The 18,599-nt window shown below is 45.9% G+C and overlaps 1 protein-coding gene across 5 annotated transcripts in view; it reads right to left on the bottom strand.

The window, feature by feature from the left end:
- Positions 1-18,599, bottom strand: part of PRXL2A (peroxiredoxin like 2A) — a 33,747-nt gene that overhangs the window by 7,391 nt on the left and 7,757 nt on the right. For 3 of the 5 annotated variants that reach the window (XM_054982090.1, XM_054982088.1, XM_054982092.1), the window contains exons 2-3: positions 4,481-4,660; positions 1,439-1,533 (exon numbers count right to left, since the gene is read on the bottom strand). In XM_054982090.1, coding sequence (XP_054838065.1) covers positions 1,439-1,533; positions 4,481-4,658 — 273 coding nt within the window. In that variant the 5' untranslated portion in view covers positions 4,659-4,660. Of the gene's footprint in view, positions 1-1,438; positions 1,534-4,480; positions 4,661-8,431; positions 8,633-18,599 lie in introns of those variants that run through there. The other 2 variants (XM_054982089.1, XM_054982093.1) reach the window with 2 other exon arrangements.

The following is an 18,599-nucleotide window of genomic DNA, read 5'->3' as shown; positions in this document are numbered from 1 at the left end:
TGATTTCACATATCTTGCAAGGCAGATCCTGCTAGCACCCTCTGGGAGTCTGTTTTCCCGTTTGCAGGTACTTGAGCCTCGGCATGGCCGGCAGCCCAAGCCCTTGGACTCGAACCCAAAGGATCCATGTCCCTGCCTCACAGCCTTGAGCCTGCATTATCCAGCCCAGTGAATCAGGACATGTTTCTTTTCTTTCTCTGTCACTGTTTAATTTTAATGGTATTATAGTATGGACATTTTTGTAAGCTGTTTTGAGCCCATAAGCGGGGAGGGGGGAAACAGCCTACAAATGCCCTAATAACTAACTGCATGTACATAAATTATTTTTATTATTTTATTATTTTATTCCATTTTTAGCCTGCCCTCTTTGCGAATGGGGTCAGGACAGATTACATTAGATATAAATACAATATAAAATCACAATAAAATCATGTAATCATAATACACATTAAATGTACAGCTTGCAATCCCCAAGATGGCGGTCCTTAGCATTCACCCCAGTTAATGATGCACAGGGGGAAGGGGAGGGAAGGGAAGGAGGGGACAGCATTCGAATCAGGTGGATTTATAAGGGGGGCCAATATGGCAACACAGCACCCTCCCAAATAGGAGACGGGTAGGGAGCCTCGCCAGATAGCACAGAACAGCCTCGACCATATGCCTGGTGGAAGACCTCTGCCTTACAGGCCTGCTAAATGAAAGAAATCCCCTCATGGAACCCAAGGAAGCACGTGCAGGATTTCCAGGCGGTCTCCCCCCACCCAACCCCAGCACGGACCAGACCTACTGCTTCTACAAGGCTGTTGCATCAGCTGCTCTCTAACTGTACCTGGAAGGAAGGGGCAGTGGCTTAGCTTGACATGCAGAAGGATCCAGGTTCAATCCCCAGCATCTCCAGTTGAAACAATCAGGCAGGAGGTTTTGTGAAAGGTCTCCACCTGAGACCCTGGAGAGGGGCTGCCAGTCTGAATAAGCAACACTGATCTAGCTGGACCAATGCTCTGACTCAGGGCCCCCCCCCCCCAAAAGGCCAGCTAAGCCACTGCGGTCTTGGCCTGTCCAAGGGCTATCCTTTCCCACACCCTCCACATCCACGTGCAGGCCCTTGTGGGTAAGTTAGCCTGGAATCCTGTCCCTGCAACTAGAGAGGGAGAGTTTTGGAAGAGCGCTGCCCATGGCCTCGTTCTCACTGAGCAAGTCTGCCTCCTTCTGGGCCGCCCCACTCTGTGCATCAGGGGGAGGCTCCTGTGACTGAATGCTCTTCCACACAAATGTTCTCTGCATATCAGGGAGAAGAGTTCTGACTCAGCTTTCTCCTTGACAACAAAATCTCTAGGTTTTGCTCTTTGCATCCAATCAACATGTTTCTTGATCCCACAGCTGGTACAACTCAATCAACATTTATTCGGAAAACATCTGTGCAAAACACCTGCCATACCTCTCTGCACAGAAATCATCCAGGCCTCCGTACTGCCATGATTACGGCCCCATTTTTCCTCCACAGCTCCCCGGCATTGAATGTTGTTTGCTCTGCTTGTGAACAAAACATAGCATATGTTAGAGAATGTGTTGCTTCTTATTCACCTGAATAAGAAGTTTGCAACAAACAGTTCCATGGGTCAATGACATTGTTGATTTGATTCTGTTGGTTGGATGCTCAGGCAGGCCCCTGGACATGCTCGGAAACTCAAGGTCAATGCATGACTTGTGCAAGATTAGATGGTGCCACCTAAGCAAGTGGGCCAGAGGCTCACAAACTGTACTTCTTGGTAGAAGGTGGCTGATCGTGGACACTGAGCCTCTCCCTGGAAGAGGGCATATGTTTCTTTTTCAAAAAAAGAAGAAATGTTACCTTTGCTCAGGGCTTTTTTTCTGGGAAAAGAGGTGGTGGAACTTAGTGGGTTGCCCTCAGAGAAAATGGTCACATGGCTGGTGGCCCCGCCCCCTGACCTCCAGACAGAGGGGAGTTGAGATTGCCCTACGCGCCGCTGTGATCTAAACTCCCCTCTGTCTGGAGATCAGGGGGCGGGGCCACCAGCCATGTGACCATTTTCAAGAGGTTCCGAAACTCCGTTCCACTGCGCTCCTGCTGAAAAAAAACCCTGCCTTTGCTTAATGTGGAAATGTGAAGGTCAACTTCCAGGGGCAGGGAATTCTCCCCACTCATGGAAGCTCATCTGACATATTCCTAGTTTTAGGTGGGTAGGTGTGTTTACCTACAGTACAACAGCAGGATTTGAGTCCAGTGGCACCTTAGAGACCAACAAGATTTTCAGGGTGTAAACTTCCACGTGTCAGAGCTCCCTTCTCCAGACACCACATGTGTCTGAAGAAGGGAGCTCTGATTCGCACAAGCTTACAACCCTGAAAATCTTGTTGGTTTCTAAGATGCCACTGGATTCAAATCCTGCTGGCACGGTCCATTAGTCTTGAAAATGCTGGGATTGTTCTTGATGAAAAAGTGACATCCTACCTATACAGTGGTGATGTGAGGGGGCCTAAGAGTACTGGGAAACGGTGGATCAGATTATTGCAGAGTTACTGCTGATGGTTTTGCCTTTAAAGGCAGAGATCCTTCTATTCAATGATGTAGGCATGATGCAATACTCACATCAGGAAATAATGCTAAATTTGCTAACTGTTTCTGTGCTTCTGATCATCTTGAATTGTCCCAGGAGAAAAGGACTGGCTGAGGAACACACTGGAAACAACACTTAACTTGTGTTTCAGAGGTCTAAGGAAATTACAATCTGGGAAACAGAGGGGCTGGCGCCCATAATGTGTCACATTGACAGTCAACTCGTGGGTTAAATATTATGATGATTTTATGGTATTGTGATGATATTGTGGTATGTAGTCATAGGTGTTAAAACAGACATATATGTTTGTAATTTGCATTTTCTAAGATAAGAAAATACACCGTTTTCCCAGTACTTCTGGAACATACTGGGCTGGATCCTGTAACTGTGAATGGAAGTTCACGGAACGGATCTCTTCCCCATCCCACTAAAGGTTCCCACTGAGGATCAAGGGATCTCTGGGAACTGAGTAGGAAGGAGCGGGTGGTGCTACAGGCATAAGGTGCAAAATGGAAAAAATTTTCTCTCCCCCATCTTGCACAAACAGCGGCTCCATTCATGGAACTCCTTGCACAAGCACAAGGAAGGGAGGTCAAATTCTGTTTCTTCTCCCACCCAACTACATCCCATGTGTCAGACTCCACTCCGGGGAGGTTGGACTCTGGGGAAGTTCTGCCCTACACGTTGGCCTCTAAGGTGGGTCGCCCTGACGACAGGTCTCAGAACAGGGGAAGAAGGGAGTTGCAATCACTCTGGTCCCCTCTCTCCCCTTGGGTGGGCAATTCTCTTTCACAAGCTCTTTCTCTCTCTCCCCCAGCTCTAGTCGCCTTCCCCAACTTCCTCTCTGACCTGAGGATGCATCTGACGAAGAGAGCTTGGAAGCTTGTGCTACAATAAAGCTGGTTAGTCTTAAACATGCGACTGGACTCTTTACTATTTTGCAACTACAAGCTAACACACCCACAGGGCTGGATCGAGGGGGGGCAGGGGGGATAGCCTGCCCCCAGCGTCACCAAAGAGGGGGCGCCGGGTGCGGCTGCCAGCCACCCAGGAGCGCGCCATGGCTTGCCGTGCGGGAGGCTGAGCGCAGAGTTGGGAGACCCTCGCCAGCCCTGCCGATGGGGCAGCTAGCTTGCCGTGTGCGCAGGACCTCCCAGCTCTGCGCTCAGCCACCACTGCAGCAAGCTGGCTGCCCCAGCACACGCCCTCGCCGCCACCGCCAGCATCACGGCTCACCGTGCGCTGGGGTGGCTGGCTTGCCGCATGGGCGGCACAGGGCAGTGGGGCACGTGAACCATGCAGAGGGCCTCCTAGCCCTGCACTCAGCCGGCTGCGCAGCAAGTCGGCCGCCCCAGCACACGGTGAGCTGCGGAGCTGGCGGCAATGAGGGCGTGTGCTGGGGCAGCGGGCTTGCGGCGCGGGTGGCTGAGTGCAGGGCTGGGAGGACCTGCACTCGCGGCAAGCCAGCCAGCCGCCACCAGCTCCATGCCCGCGCCGCCACCAGCTCCATGGCTCACCGGGTGCTGGGGCGGCCGGCTTGCTGCGTGGGCGGGCATGCCTTCCGCCCTGCATGATGACATCATGAAAGTAACATCATCATGCAGCGCCGGGGGTGCCCGGGCAAGGTTTGCACCAGGCGCCCACACGCCTAGATCTGGCACTGCATGCCCAATTCCTCTGGACCTAAATCTCAGCAGCAGCTTTGAAGGGCAGAGGGGGGGGGGCGTGAAGTTGTAGGGGAGAAAAACAGAATAGGAAGCCCATTGCACAAGCTCACTGGCAGGGTGCAACCCGGTGTATTTCTTTCCTAGCATGCTGAATTCTCTCATTGCCCGGAGTTGCTAAGGTAAGGTCAAAAATGACTGTGCCAAAGGGGGTCCATCAAGCTGCCTTAACCATACCTTCTCCAAGAGTCTTCAGGTCTATTTCCTCCAGAAACTCCAGGGAAGCTTTTTCTGCTTTAGACAGAAATAAATCCGTGTTGGCCAGGATGATCCCGGTCACAGCGGCAACAACAGCCCCAGTGCCGATGGACCACATGGCCATGGTAGAGTAAGCCAGGTCGGACTGCGAAGACATATCTGGAATCAGAGGGAAGGAAAGCAGTTAGCCGGCTGCTCAGGGCTTTTTTTCAGGGGGAACGCGGTGGAACAGAGTTCCAGAACCTCTTGAAAATGGTCACATGGCTGGCGGCCCCGCCCCCTGATCTCCAGACAGAGGGGAGTTGAGATTGCCCTCCGCGCCGAGATCAGGGGGCGGGGCCACCAGCCATGTGACCATTTTCTTCGAGGGCAACCCACTGAGTTCCACCACCTCTTTCCCCAGAAAAAAAGCCCCGCGGCTGCTATTCTGGATTTCAAAAGGAAAGGATCCTTGAAACGTCAGTTTTCTCTCCAGAGTTCCAAGCGCAGGCACCACTATAATCTGGGGGAGGACAGACGGGTATAAAATGCAAATCGTTTCAAGCTCTGATTATTACAGACCCTCCTAGCAACTGGGGTCAAGCCATTGGCCTTGTGATCCAAAAGGCCCTTCAGGGAAAAAATGCCTTTTATTTGACTGCCCTTCACCCATGCAAACAAGTACGCGCCTTGTGTAAACGGCAGCCTTTCTTTTCACTGCTTTAGCTGATAAATTTGCCTGTTGTTATTTAAAGAATATTAAGTTTCTAGCCTTTTATGGATGAAAAGATATACTTGGTTGTGCGGGGAAATGCACGCTGAAATCTTGGAAGCCAGAGAGGAGGGTGGATAAGATTTCTTGGGGTGGGGGGGGGGAGGTGTTGAGCGCCCTGCACGATTCTTACCCTCTCCCAGTGACAAGCTGAATTCTCCTACCCATCATAGCCGTTCTTAGTGAAAAATTTCAACTGCCAGGGCACAGACTTTATACACTGGGCTCTTATGTTTTTTAAAGGGCGGCGGGGGTGTGTGTGTGTATTCTTTGTACAAGCTTGGTAATTGTGTCATTAAAAGAAACTGCAGGATTTTCCAAAGCCAGCTGACCCTGGAAGCATGGGAGGTAACTGACGGAAAATGCACCATCCAACCCAGCTGAAGAGTTTTCCCGTCACTCTGCTGATAGCTAATATAGACACAGTTTCTACTCCCGAGGCACAAGGGATCTAGTTCATATATCAACAATTATTGCTGGATAACTCCAGCAATTGAATCAATTCGTACACATTTGACTGCTGGTCACTGCACAGAATAACTGAAAGCAAAGAAAATTCAGTGATGTCCATGCAGATGTTAACCACACGGCAGTGTTATCTGTTGTGCTATCTTCAGGGAAGACATGTGCAACCACTGACTAACAAATGAGTTTGTGTTTGCTTGTTACACCAAACAATGATTGCGCAGAACCAAAAATCTCTCGAACGTATAGTCAAGTTGCCAAGAGATGGAAATGAGCCAGAGGTCTGATCTCAGAGCCTCCCATGATCTTGTTTTTGCAACACTTCAAAAACACGGCAACGCGGCAAACGGCAAGCTGCATATTGCTCAACATAGATTCTCAGGCTTTGCCACTGCAAATCTTGACTTTAAAAAAAAAAAAGGACACGCTACAATTAAAATAAAACTTATTAACACAACCACGCTGTTTAGCTCAAAACAGGAGGAGGAGAGCGGGAGTATGTTGAGATGGCCAAACTTACGTCTTTGATTAGGGAAAAGTCATGATAGGACATTTTGGAGATCTTTCATTCATAGGGTCACCATAGGTCGAAGGCGACTTGACGGCACATAACACACACACGCACACACACACAGGATAAATATATTGTTATCTGGAACCCCCTTATCAACTTTTTGTGGGAAACTGAGAGAAATGAACTGATGGTTTGTGCATTTGAAGATTAGGATGTGGAAAAAAATGTTTAAAGGGAAAAGAAAAATAGTTATTTAGGGTAAATTTGGAGTTAAGCTATAATACTGATTGTAAGGGTGAATCTGGAGTTTGGGTATAATATGTAATATTCATATATCTTTTCACAGAGAAAATTGGTACTTATTCCTAATTTCGTTTTCTTTTTTTTGAGATATATGGTTTTTTCCTCATTCTTATTAATTTGTTTTTAAAAGTTTAATAAAAATATTTTAAAAACAGGAGGAAGATAGCAAGGCTACTAGAATATTATTTTTTTTAAGGAGGGACATTTTGTAGCCCTCATCTATGAAACAAACATTAATCGGGCAATAATATCTGGAACAAAAGAAGAATTCCATCACTTGGCAATCTTGAATTTGTGTACCTTCGGTATACAATTCCCAATAAGTGAATTGAAAAGCAAAATACCCCTAAAAATTAGCAAACTGACCTCATTGGCTATCAGTGCTGTCTGTAAATATAAGACCTGAGACACTGGTGGATAATGAACAAATGCAAACATATAGCAGGGAGAAGCAATCGGTAAGTGGGTCAAAAACAGGCCTTCCGAGACGTCTACTTGACATCTCAGTAGCCAGTCCAGCACCAGGTCAAAGCCAGCGTTCCTTCCTAGATGGGGCTGCCATACTTCTACAAAGGGAACGGGCTGGAAAATTAGCCATTTGCTCACAAGTAACAGAAAAGGCCAGAATACTTTCTGGCAAGCCCAAATGTCTATCTATATGTTAGCGCCTGTGAATGGTCAGCATCCAATAACAAGTAACTGGAATAAGACGACTTTTTAGGTTGAAGAAGCTTTCCCCCACTTAGAATGCACGTCTTTCCTTTAACAAATGTCTTTGTCGTCCCTTTCAAGTACTCTGTCTTTCTCACCTTTAGTGACAAAAGGGGTCTCCCCCCCCCCAGATTGCTTAAGAACCAAGGCGACAGTAATCTTTAAAAAAACATGGGGGGGGGGAGTACCTGAAACTACCCACCCACACGCCCTCAAGTTTCTGCATTCTAAACAGAATTTCTTGATCTACATAAAATCTCATTCTTGCCATGGTAATGCTACACTTCACTATTCCAATAGTGGAGTCAGAGATGTACAAAGACGTATTTTTAAAAAATCACACAAATCAATACTAGTCAATATACTGAACTATTACTATTACTATTGCTATTATTATTATTATTAAACACCTCTTGTGTTAAAAATGAGCTTTCACTACCCTGGAGTCATTTACAGCACAAACCTGAGCAAAGATGCTGCAGATGAACACTAACTTTTAGTTATTTTATTTATGTCATTTATAGTCCATCTTTCTCACTGAGACTCAAGGCGGATTACACAGTATGGGATTAGTACAATCAGTATCAAGGACAATTCCACAAACAATGCCATAGGGTAAACAGACACAAGTTTACAAAGATATAGCATTAGCAAGAATCCAATATAGAGTAGAAAAAATACTGAAACAGAACATAATCAATTCTAGGACTGACATTAGACAACATGGAGCACAGGCGGTACATATTTAAAGCAACAGATAACATGTAAGGCAATATAGTGATGAAGTTTACAGTCCCTAACTCATTAGCGAAGCATCTGAGACCCCCCTCCCTACAATACAGCCCTCCCATTTCACTTTAATGCATTTGGCCTAGAGGAACTCTTCCACAGTTAGAGCTCTAATACTTTAAAAGTGGGAAGTTTTATTTCCCTCTTCCATTTAGGGTAAAAAAACCTGGCCCCAAAGCCCTGCTGAATGAAACACCCCTACGTTAAAAACAATAAACTTGCATGGGGGTTCGACACAACACAGAACAAGCTACCCCTTTATTACAGAGCGCATAGGGTGTGAGGTGAAACAGATTATGTTGGGAAAGTTTCTACACGTTTTTCTCAGTAGCCCTTCAGGGCCTCATTGTGGCTCCGAGTTCCAAAATATCCAAGAGGGTTAAGAGGACGCACTTACCAGCCCCTGCACAGATACAAGCTGTTTTAATGAGCAACGTTCAGCTGAATTCGAAGGAAGACAGAAAGCATCTGGCTCAGCAGGCAGACGGGCAGCCACTCGCACGAGGAGGATGGTTTTGACTCAACCTCCTCAAAGATAACAACGTGGGGCAGGACTGGGCAGCCAGCCAGCATGAAAGCCTTGGTATTCACTCGAGCACACTGTGCCGAGCATTGTAATACAACACACATGTTGAAATATGGGTGGGTTGTATGACAGGGCACTGCTTGAGAGACACCCATTCTTCAAGGTAGTGAGAAGATGCACTCTTAGTTCATACATGGTTACACAAGGCACCCACAGGCATTCTAAGAAGCCACCCTGTTTATTTCAGCCATACAAAGAAGCCCACGCAAGGGCCATGATTATAAAGTTGCCATCCTCCAGGTGGCGGCTGGAGATCTCCCAGAGATCCGTTTCTCTGGAGAAAATGGCAGCTTTGGAGGGTGGACTGTATGGTATACCCAGAAGCCCCTCCTTTCCTAAACCCCACCCTCTCCAGGTTCCACCCCCAAAATCTGCAGGAATTTCCCAACCCAGAGCTGTCAATCCTAACCATGAAATATTACAGAATCACAGAGTTGGAAGGGACCACACAGACCATCTAGTCCAACCCCCTGCCCAGTGCAGGATCAGCCTAAAGCATCCCTGACCAATATTCATCCAGCCTCTTCTTGAAAACTGCCAGTGAAGGGGAGCTCACCACCTCCCTAGGCAGCTGATTCCACCTTTGAACTACTCTGACCGTGAAAAAGTTTTTCCTAATATCCAGCCGGTACCTTTGTGCATGTAATTTAAGCCCATTGCTTCGGGTCCTACCCTCTGCTGCCAACTGGAACAGCCCCTTGCCCTCCTCCAAATGACAGCCTTTCAAATATTTAAAGAGAGCAATCATGTCCCCCCTCAACCTCCTCTTCTCCAAACTAAACATTCCCAAGGCCTTCAGCCTTTCCTCGTAGGGCTCAGTCTCCAGACCTCTGATCATTCTTGTCGCTCTCCTCTGCACCCTCTCGATTTTGTCCACATCCTTTTTGAAGAGAGGCCTCCAGAACTGCACACAATACTCCAGGTGTGGCCTGACCAAGGCAGTATAGAGAGGGGCTATGACCTCCTGCGATTTTGATGCTATGGCCCTTTTGATACAACCCACGACTGAGTTTGCCTTTTTTGCCACCGCATCACACTGACTGCTCATATTTAGTTTACAGTCCAGTGGCAGTGGCATTAAAACAATCCTGCTTGATGTTCACTTTTTTCTTTTTCTAAGTGATGAAAGTGCCAATAAATTATTATCTTTGCCTCCTCCTGTTGCTGTCAAGTTTCTTTGTGCTTTGCAATTTCATTCCCAGGATGAAAGGCGAATCCTTTCTTTTGACACTCAGCGTTCCGCTGCAAAAAGGGCCATATGTGTGTTCTTGCATTAATTAATTGCCTCCAGTTTCCATTGCCCAAGTGCAGGCAGGCAGGTAGCATGATTTTCTGATCCCCCCCCCCTCTTAAACAGACCTATGTTCTTTCCCGTAAGTTTTCCATTTGCTGTGACCAGAGAGGATTGTTTGTAAGGGCAGAGTAGGTCAATGACTTGCAGGGGGCTTGAATCAAGCTTGATGTGGAGAATTTATTTTTAAGTAATGTTTGGGTGGATGTTGAATATGAAGGGGATGCAAACCTAAACAGGCCTACCCCAAGGTAAGTGCCATGTTATTCAATAGTGCATTGACTGTCCACTGATGCTTACCATTTAACTCATTGGCGGCTTGAAAAAAAATCAGAACCTGCTTTTGTGAAGATTCCCGCTGAGTCTCCTAGAAGTAGTTCTTACCACAAGCAACCAAGAGATGTATAAATGCAGCTTATTTGTAGACTTTATTGGGAAAAGGGGGTTCGATGAGCGCCAATGAGCTCGAGATAATTAATCACATGCCATGAAACGTTATACGAAACTAATTTAACATATTAATCAAATCAATGGAACAGAAGCTGTAAAAGGCTGTTAAAATATTCACCACATACCAGCAGATTCATCAAATGCCGACTGGGTGTTTTATAAAATGCTGTCTCAGAGCTGACCTGAATCGGACTTCCCTGGAAAAGATATGCCCAATTAAGGGCTACTCTTGGGCGGCAGAGGAGCAGACCTTACGCAGTTACTGATACTTACCATAATAATGTGTGCAGTATGCATATATTTATTTTTCATAAGTTGTTCCACTTCTACTAGTCTTAGGGAAGGCCACAGAACTAGGCATGGCACATAAATTGTACCTCAGAAACTGGATCTTTATCATACACACACACACATATCACTTCTCTGGATTCCGAGGATTATGCTTCTCACATGGAGTCTCTCTATACGAGACATGGGAAGAACATGTGTCGGGAGATGCAATGTTAGCTGGGAAGGGTATTTTAAAAAGAGCTAGTGGCAGGGAAAAGGCTTTGCTCCAGTATAAGCAGATGGCCTGGCCTCCGCCATGTTTAACAGCTATTTAATATAGCTACCTGTATATAAAAATCACAAGGCCCCTGTATTAAATGGAGTTTGATTTGTAGACAGGGGAATTCCAGCCAGCAGTTGCTGAGTCCTGCCCGGGAGATCCAGGCATGAATGGAATGCCTCATGTAAATACAGAATGGTGATTAGTTTACAGTCCTCTCAGCTCTGGGTGGAACCAGAGCAAGAAAGGTCTCACAGTGTCATCAGGGCCGGTGCCACCATTGAGGTGGTGAGGTAGGCGCTGGGGCGCCGGAGGGGGTGCCAGGGGTGGAGGTGCGCACCACAGAGCTGGTGTGCCTGGCCCGCAGCTGCTGCAGCCAGCCAGCCAGCCCCGCACTGCTCCCACACACCCCCAGCTGGGCGCCGCAGCCGCAAGCAGGCACGGCAGGTGTCTGGGGCGGCGTGCAGAGCGCAGGTAGCCTCCGCACACCGTCCCAGCCACCCGCCCGTCAACGGGGCCGGCTTGCTGTGTGATGACGTCATCACATGGTGACGTCATCACACAGTCCGGGGGGGGCGCGCACGCACTACATGTGCATGCATGTGGGGGCAGCCACAGGCACCAGAAACCCTGGCACCACCCTGAGTGTCATTCCCCCTTAGCACATTCCTCTCCCTTTCTTCCGTGATGAGATCCCCAGCCCATGATTGAGGAGAAATAAATTAGCACCCATAAAGCTTTGTAATTTCTTCCTGAGAAAAAGTAAACTCCAAAGCTAAATTTATCAACTCAGCTCCGGTGACATTAATTTGCAAACGTTCCTTTATGATTCCACAAGAGAGCAAACCTTTCTCTTTTGTCTCACCCTGGCAGCACCAATCAAGAGGAAATCAAACCTTTGTTACTCTCAGGAACTGACCGCTGGTGTCTTTGTTCCAACAGCTGGGAGGGCTCTCCTGCCTCAGGGCACATTTTGTCCTATAAGAATAGGGACCCTTGCCCTATTCAAACTGTGCACGCTTCCAGGATGCTGCTCCCTTAGGGTCGCTTCCCTAAGCCTCTCTATGCAGCACGCTTACTGGATCCAAAGGGCTGCTCCCTTGAGATTACCCTAAGCCTCTTGCTCTCTTGGCCGAGTACGCTGGACGTTTGAAGGATTGGACTACTCTCCAGGATCGGTAGATATACTTTCCCTCCCTTACTCTATTCCAACTTCTGACTGTGTAACCATTTCATTATTTACTCGTGTGTGTGTGTGTGTGTGTGTTTCCTTTTCAATAAAAGTTCTTTGGAACTTAAAGCGCCAGTCCTGTCTGCTAACTTGGGAAGGGACTCCGTAAAAATTAGTGGAGAGATCCTGTTGTTACCCCTCTTGCATAGCCTTACTCCTTGCTGCTAATTCCTCCACACTCTCTTACTCACAAGGAGACCAATCCAGGTAACACTAGGTCCAAGCCCAGTTCTGGAAGGCTCCAGCCCATTTCCATTCCTCGTTGCTCTCTGGTAGCAATTCCACAGAGTTTTAGAGGTGAAATTGACAGAGCCTTCTGGGAGGAGGAGATGAAATTAACAAACCCTCTGAGGAGCAATCTCTGCTAGCTCTGTCTTTTTAAACTATGCTCCCCAGCATCTCCCTACACTTGACGAACACGCGCTATGGCGTCTCGTGAAGAGAGACTCATGGACTGCTCCGTTCTGCCCTTAATCTCAAGTATCATACCTAATTTAGGTGGCCTACAGACAACCCTGAGCCAAAGCCTTTGATCTGGCTTTTTCCAAATACGCTCCTGCAAATCCTGCATATTTCAAACACTAGCAATATAGCTAGGGTATGCAAAGTTTCTCTTGAAGCCAGGGCTGCTTGCCCATCTTACATACAACCAGGGATTTTTTTCTGGGGAAAAAGGTGGTGGAACTCAGTGGGTTGCCCTTGGAGAAAATGGTCACATGGCTGGTGGCCCCGCCCCCTGATCTCCAGACAGAGGGGAGTTTAGATTGCCCTCTAAACTCCCCTCTGTCTGGAGATCAGGGGGTGGGGCCACCGGCCATGTGACCATTTTCAAGAGGTTCCGGAACTCTGTTCCACCACGTTCCAGCTGAAAAAAAGCCCTGGATACAACATATGAGCTAAACTCAACAAGGGGTAGTACATCTGTAGCCATTTCTTTAAGACCCAACTACTTTCAGGTAGTTCAGGAATTCATGGAACATTTGGGGCTATTCTGGGAAGGAAGGAGGTGGGAAAATCATGCTCGGTGAGAGGAAATCTTTTTGCTTGCAGAAACATCTAGTCTGGATCCAGTCCCTAGATCTGAAAAAACGTCAAGTAGGATTCAAGATGGTCATGGAACAGGGATGAATTGAAGGGGAAACCCCAAAGGAAGGAGAGACTGAGAAGGAACTAGCCAACCCATGGACGAGGGCTTCTGGTTTATGGCAGCAGCTGCAGTGGAGGGGTGGCCCTAGACTTTTACTGGTGGCCCCTGCTATGGAGTGACTCAAAAGGTAGACCAGGCATGATTAATCTCTTGTTTTCAATCAGAAAACAGAAAAAAATTCTACGGACAAGAATGTGTGACTGGCAGGGCACAACAGGATTGTTTCACATTGGGAAACGTGGCCTGCGTCTGCTACCATAAGAATACCTACTCTCAGCAAAAAAGTTCACAAGAAATATTCCAGAGGGTTGTGCTGCAACCAAAATGAAATCTTGTGGCACTATGAAGACTACCAAATCTAAGGTGCCATAAGCTTCCATGAGTCAGAGCCCACTTCATTAGATGCATGAAGTGTTACATTCACTCATCAGAGAGATCTATACCCAAAGCTATAAAGAGGAGAAGGGTGGCACCAGCAGCAGGGCAAGTCACCAGGCCCAGTTTGCACTGGAGGAAGGGTGGGAAAAAAAATAACTTTTTTAAAAAAAAGTTGCAGAATCAATCCTGCCTGGATTGACTGGATATGCAGCTCTGCTCAACACCCTAAAAGGCTTTTTGTTTTTATCAACTGCACCCTAGAAGGCACGGTTAGCAGCAATTGTGGAAATGCTCTAAGTATACTTATTATTAAAGCAGAGATCCTGTATGTAGTGAACTGGGAGCTTCAGCAAAAGGCCTTGGTAGCAAAACTCCTTACAGCTGCATTCCAATTGGCTGGGTTGTTGAGCCAGCCAATCAGGATTCCCCTACAGACTAATGAACTAGCGAATAGGGTTTCTGGATACTGGGTGTTTGCTACTGGTTGAGTTAAATTTTGGGCGTGTTTTGGTGGGGAGTTGAGTGTTTTATAACTGCTGTTTGAAAATCATGTTTTCAGTGGTGATGTTCCTGTTAATAAAAGAGTTACCGGAAACCTCTTGAACTGTGTACCCAACTACATAATACTGTATTCAAATCTCAGAATCTTAAAAAAATGGCAGGGGGGGGGACAAAATCAACCCAAAAGAGAATTAGGTAACCAAAGGTTAAGAAAAAAATGGAATAAAAATGAACAAATATTGAAAACAATACAGAATGTAAAAAACAAACCTATAAATTTTAATGAACTATAGAGCATTAAAATCAAAGAATTAAAATCATAACCATATATGTAACACCCAATCCAATTTCTTCCATTATGCTAAAAAATAAAGAACAGAACAGTACCAGTACAGAGGAGGGTGTAAAGTGAAACACTTTCTCGTGGCGAGAACAAATACTGTAAGCACCAGATCAAGCATATTTTGGCCTCTGGAGGTTATCCACTGATATGGTTATCAGTCCCTTGGGGGGAAGGGGATCCCCTGCTACTACCCTCTGCCCCCCACCACCACTCAAGTGGCCAGTGGGGGGGGAGCACGGGAACAGCCCTCATGGGCGTGCTCCTAGGATGCAGCAACATCACTTCCTTGGCGTGATGTTATCATGCTGCCCCAAGAGCACTCCTGTGCTTCGCAGAGGGCCAATTTGGGTCCCAAACGGGCCAAATTTGAGCCCGTTTGGGGCCCAACTCACCCTGCTGCGAAGCGCACACACACTCCTGTGCCTGTCCAATGACATCGCCAGGATTGCGCAAGCACGGGGGACACAGAGAAGGTGAGCGCCAGGTACCAGCCCGACCAGGAGGGTAAGGGGGCCTGGTAACAACCCTATCCACAGATCAGTCCTAAATTGCTACACACCAACGACATCTATTTGTTAAATAGAGTAGAATGAGCCTGGCCAAGACTAGAATGGAGTCCAAACATTAAAAGAAAAACAAAATGAATTAACGATACCGTATTTAATTGCTATAATTTTATTTTGTAAAAATCCCTTAACCAGTTATGTACAAAAAAATATGCTATATGTCGTTATGAACTGGCCTAGTAAAAATTATATCCTCCACGTAGAATTCGTTCTACAGGTACACTTATATTGTAGAGAAAAGGGGATGATGTTGTTTCTTAATATCCTGTGTAACTAAAATTATAATTTTTGTTATGTCCACTATATTCAAATTTTATAATAGTGGAAAATGCCATCAGGTCACAGCCAACTTATGGTGATGCCACAGGGTTTTCAAGGCAAGAGACGAACAGAAGTGGTTTGCCATTGCCTGGCCTCTGCGTAGCAATTCTGGAATTCCTTGGAAGTCTCCTATCCAAGTACCAAACCAGCTTAGTTTCTAAGATTTGACAAGATCAGGCTAGACTGGACCAGCTAGGTCAGGAGGACTTAATAATAAGCCAAAACAAAAAAAAATTCAAAAATATATATAAATATATAAATAAATACACAATACGCACACAATTACCTTGCTAGGCCTGACGAGGGTAAACCATATCGGCAGATTGTGAGTAGCAACAATATACCTAAAGCAACTAGGCTCTATTAACCCCTTTATATATTAGAAGGGGAGCAAAGAGATGATGGAATAGAAGCACAGAGCATAGAAACATAGAGCTGGAGAGACTCCATCGGTCATCTGGTCCAACCCCCTGCTCAGTGCAGGCAATTCACAGCCACCTTCCCACACACGCATAGTGCCCCGTTCTGTGCCCAGAGGAAGGCAAAAAAATCCGACAGGATCCCCAACCAATCTGGCCTGGCAGAAAATTCCTTCCTGACCCCAGAGTGGCAATCGGCGTTAGCCTGGGCATATAAGAAAAGGCCACAAAAGCCTAGCGCTGGCTTGTCCTTTCATGCCCTCCCTCTCCCAATCTGCCTACATTCATATTGAGTCACAGAAATTATCAGGACATAATTATCAGAAGGTGATTAGCAATACCTGACTCTGAGATTACATCAACCAATGGAGGTTTTACATAACTTGCGTCAACACAGAGAGAGACAGATAACAAAATATACTTAAAGAATACCTTACTGAACAGATACACAGCAAACACATCCAGTCAGTCTCTTCAGTCCAACCCTATGGTGCTAAAACATTTGCAGTAAAAATCCAAAATGTTTCTCTTTTCTTCAAAAGACGGTACAGCTGAACCATATGAATTTAAAGATTTTCAACTCCTTATCTGTGTGATTCAAGGCCACAAAATGTTTAACAAACGGAGCCTGTAGTTTCCTCATCTAATGCAGCTTCTATGTTCACATGTACATGTTTTAATTGGTCATGTAATTCCTATACACATAAAACAGCACAGCATAAAGACTGCATGGTGTAGCAATTAGTGTTGGACTAGGATCTGGTAGAGCCAGGTTTGAATCCCCACTCTGCCATGCAAGTTCGCTGGGTGTCCTTGGGCCAATCACACCCTCTCAGCCTAACATACCTTACAGGGTTGTTGCGAGGATAAAACAGAGGAGAGGAGAATGGTGTAAACCTTTTTTGGGTCCCCATTAGGGGAGAAAGGTGGGGTATAAATTAAGTAACTCAGTAAGTAAGCGAATAACCCTTTTAAAGTTACAATTCACAAATGATCTTATATAATAATTTTTATTTTTAGATATATTGTCAAAGGCTTCCACAGCCGGAGAACGTTAATTGTTGCAGATTTTCTGGGCTGTATGGCCGTGGTCTTGGCATTGTAGTTCCTGACGTTTCGCCAGCAGCTGTGACTGGCATCTTCAGAGGTGTAGCACCGAAAGACAGAGATCTCTCAGTGTCAATGTTTAATCTTAAAATTTTTATTTTAATATTAATCTTTTATTTTTAGATTAATCTTAAAATGTATTTGTTTTAAAGCACAAATATATTATACAACTACCACATGGAAAAATACCATTTGAAATTCCTCCCCCATATATTAGTCTTATCTGTAGCTGGTCCTCTTAATCTGCGCCCATCTAACATGTCTTTAAGGTTCCTTGAATGCTTAAAGGTTTAGTGTAGTGGTTAAGAGGAGCAGGACTCTAATCTGGAGAACCAGGTTTGATTCCCACTCCTCCGCTTGAAGCCAGCTAGGTGACAGCTCTCTCAGAGCTCTCTCAGCCCCACCCACCTCACAGGGTGATTGTTGTGGGGATAATAATAACAGACTTTGTAGACCACTCTGAACGGGCATTAAGGTGTCCGGAAGAGCAAAAAAAAATTTTTTTTTATGTATATATATATGTAGTTACACTTGCATCTAGAAATCCCTTACAAAAGATTCTAGTGTCTCTATTATTTCCTTTACGTGTCCATATGTTCCATCAAATATAGGAAGAATTACCAGTCTTTCTAAATTATTCTTCCTATTTTTAGATGATAATAGAGAAGATCTTGGTGTATTTTTTGCTTTTAAAAAGCCTGTTTCAAAATCCTAAAAGAATATCCTCTGTCCTTCCACTGTCCCATCAATATATAGGCTTGTCTTAAAAAATTTGAATAATGGCTGCAGTTTCATCTTATCAACATTTGAGAATAAGGCAAATTCTTTTTCAGGTGGTATGGACAAAAACTGTTCCCAGCTAAAAAAGTTGGCCTCTGTTGGTTGCCTATAGATATTCATGTGTAGCTCTCTGCCCCCCATCTAATCACCACATCAAGGAAAAAGATTTATCATAAATCATAACAAATTTTACGGTATGATGAACAGTATTACTGAATTGACCAAACTGTATCAGAATTTCCTCTGATCCTTCCCAGATACGGTACCCAGGTCTTCCCAGCAACCGGTGGGAGGAGGAAGGCCAGTACTCATAGGGCTGTAATCTTTGTGCGTGTGCTCTTGGCCAGCGCACAATGACATCACTTCCAGAAGTGATGTCATCAAGCTGGCCACGTAAGTGCTCCTGCACTTTGCACAGGGCTGATTTTGGCCCTGAACAGATTCTTTAACAATCATCCCTGCACGAAGTACAGGAGCGCTCCCACAGCCAATCCAATGACATCACTTCCGGAAATGATGGCACTGCCCATTTGCCCAGGTTGATTGTTGGTGATGGGTGATCGCTGGGCAGCTTGCCACCTTCCATCAATTGCGAGGGGCAAACCGCAGGCACCTAGCAAGCCTATTTCCAGATGGTAACTTTGTCATCCAAGCCTCTCTTATATCGGATGCTTTTGTTCCTACAGATATTATCATCGGAGTACATAAATATTCTCAAGTTTATCCATAAACACGTTGGCCAACTCTGGAGTGAATTTACAAGTCATCACTATGCCAGAAATCTGCCCCCAAAAGATTCTGAAATTGGGGGGAAAATCCTTCTTAAAATATTTCTGCAATCTAGCATGGCAAAGGAGTACGTGGGACTAGAATAAAGCTCTCTCCTATACTTTGG

This window comes from Eublepharis macularius, chromosome 6, assembly GCF_028583425.1.
Source record: "Eublepharis macularius isolate TG4126 chromosome 6, MPM_Emac_v1.0, whole genome shotgun sequence".
Classification (NCBI taxonomy): Eukaryota; Metazoa; Chordata; class Lepidosauria; order Squamata; family Eublepharidae; genus Eublepharis; species Eublepharis macularius.
This window is presented reverse-complemented; position numbering and strand designations above follow the sequence as displayed.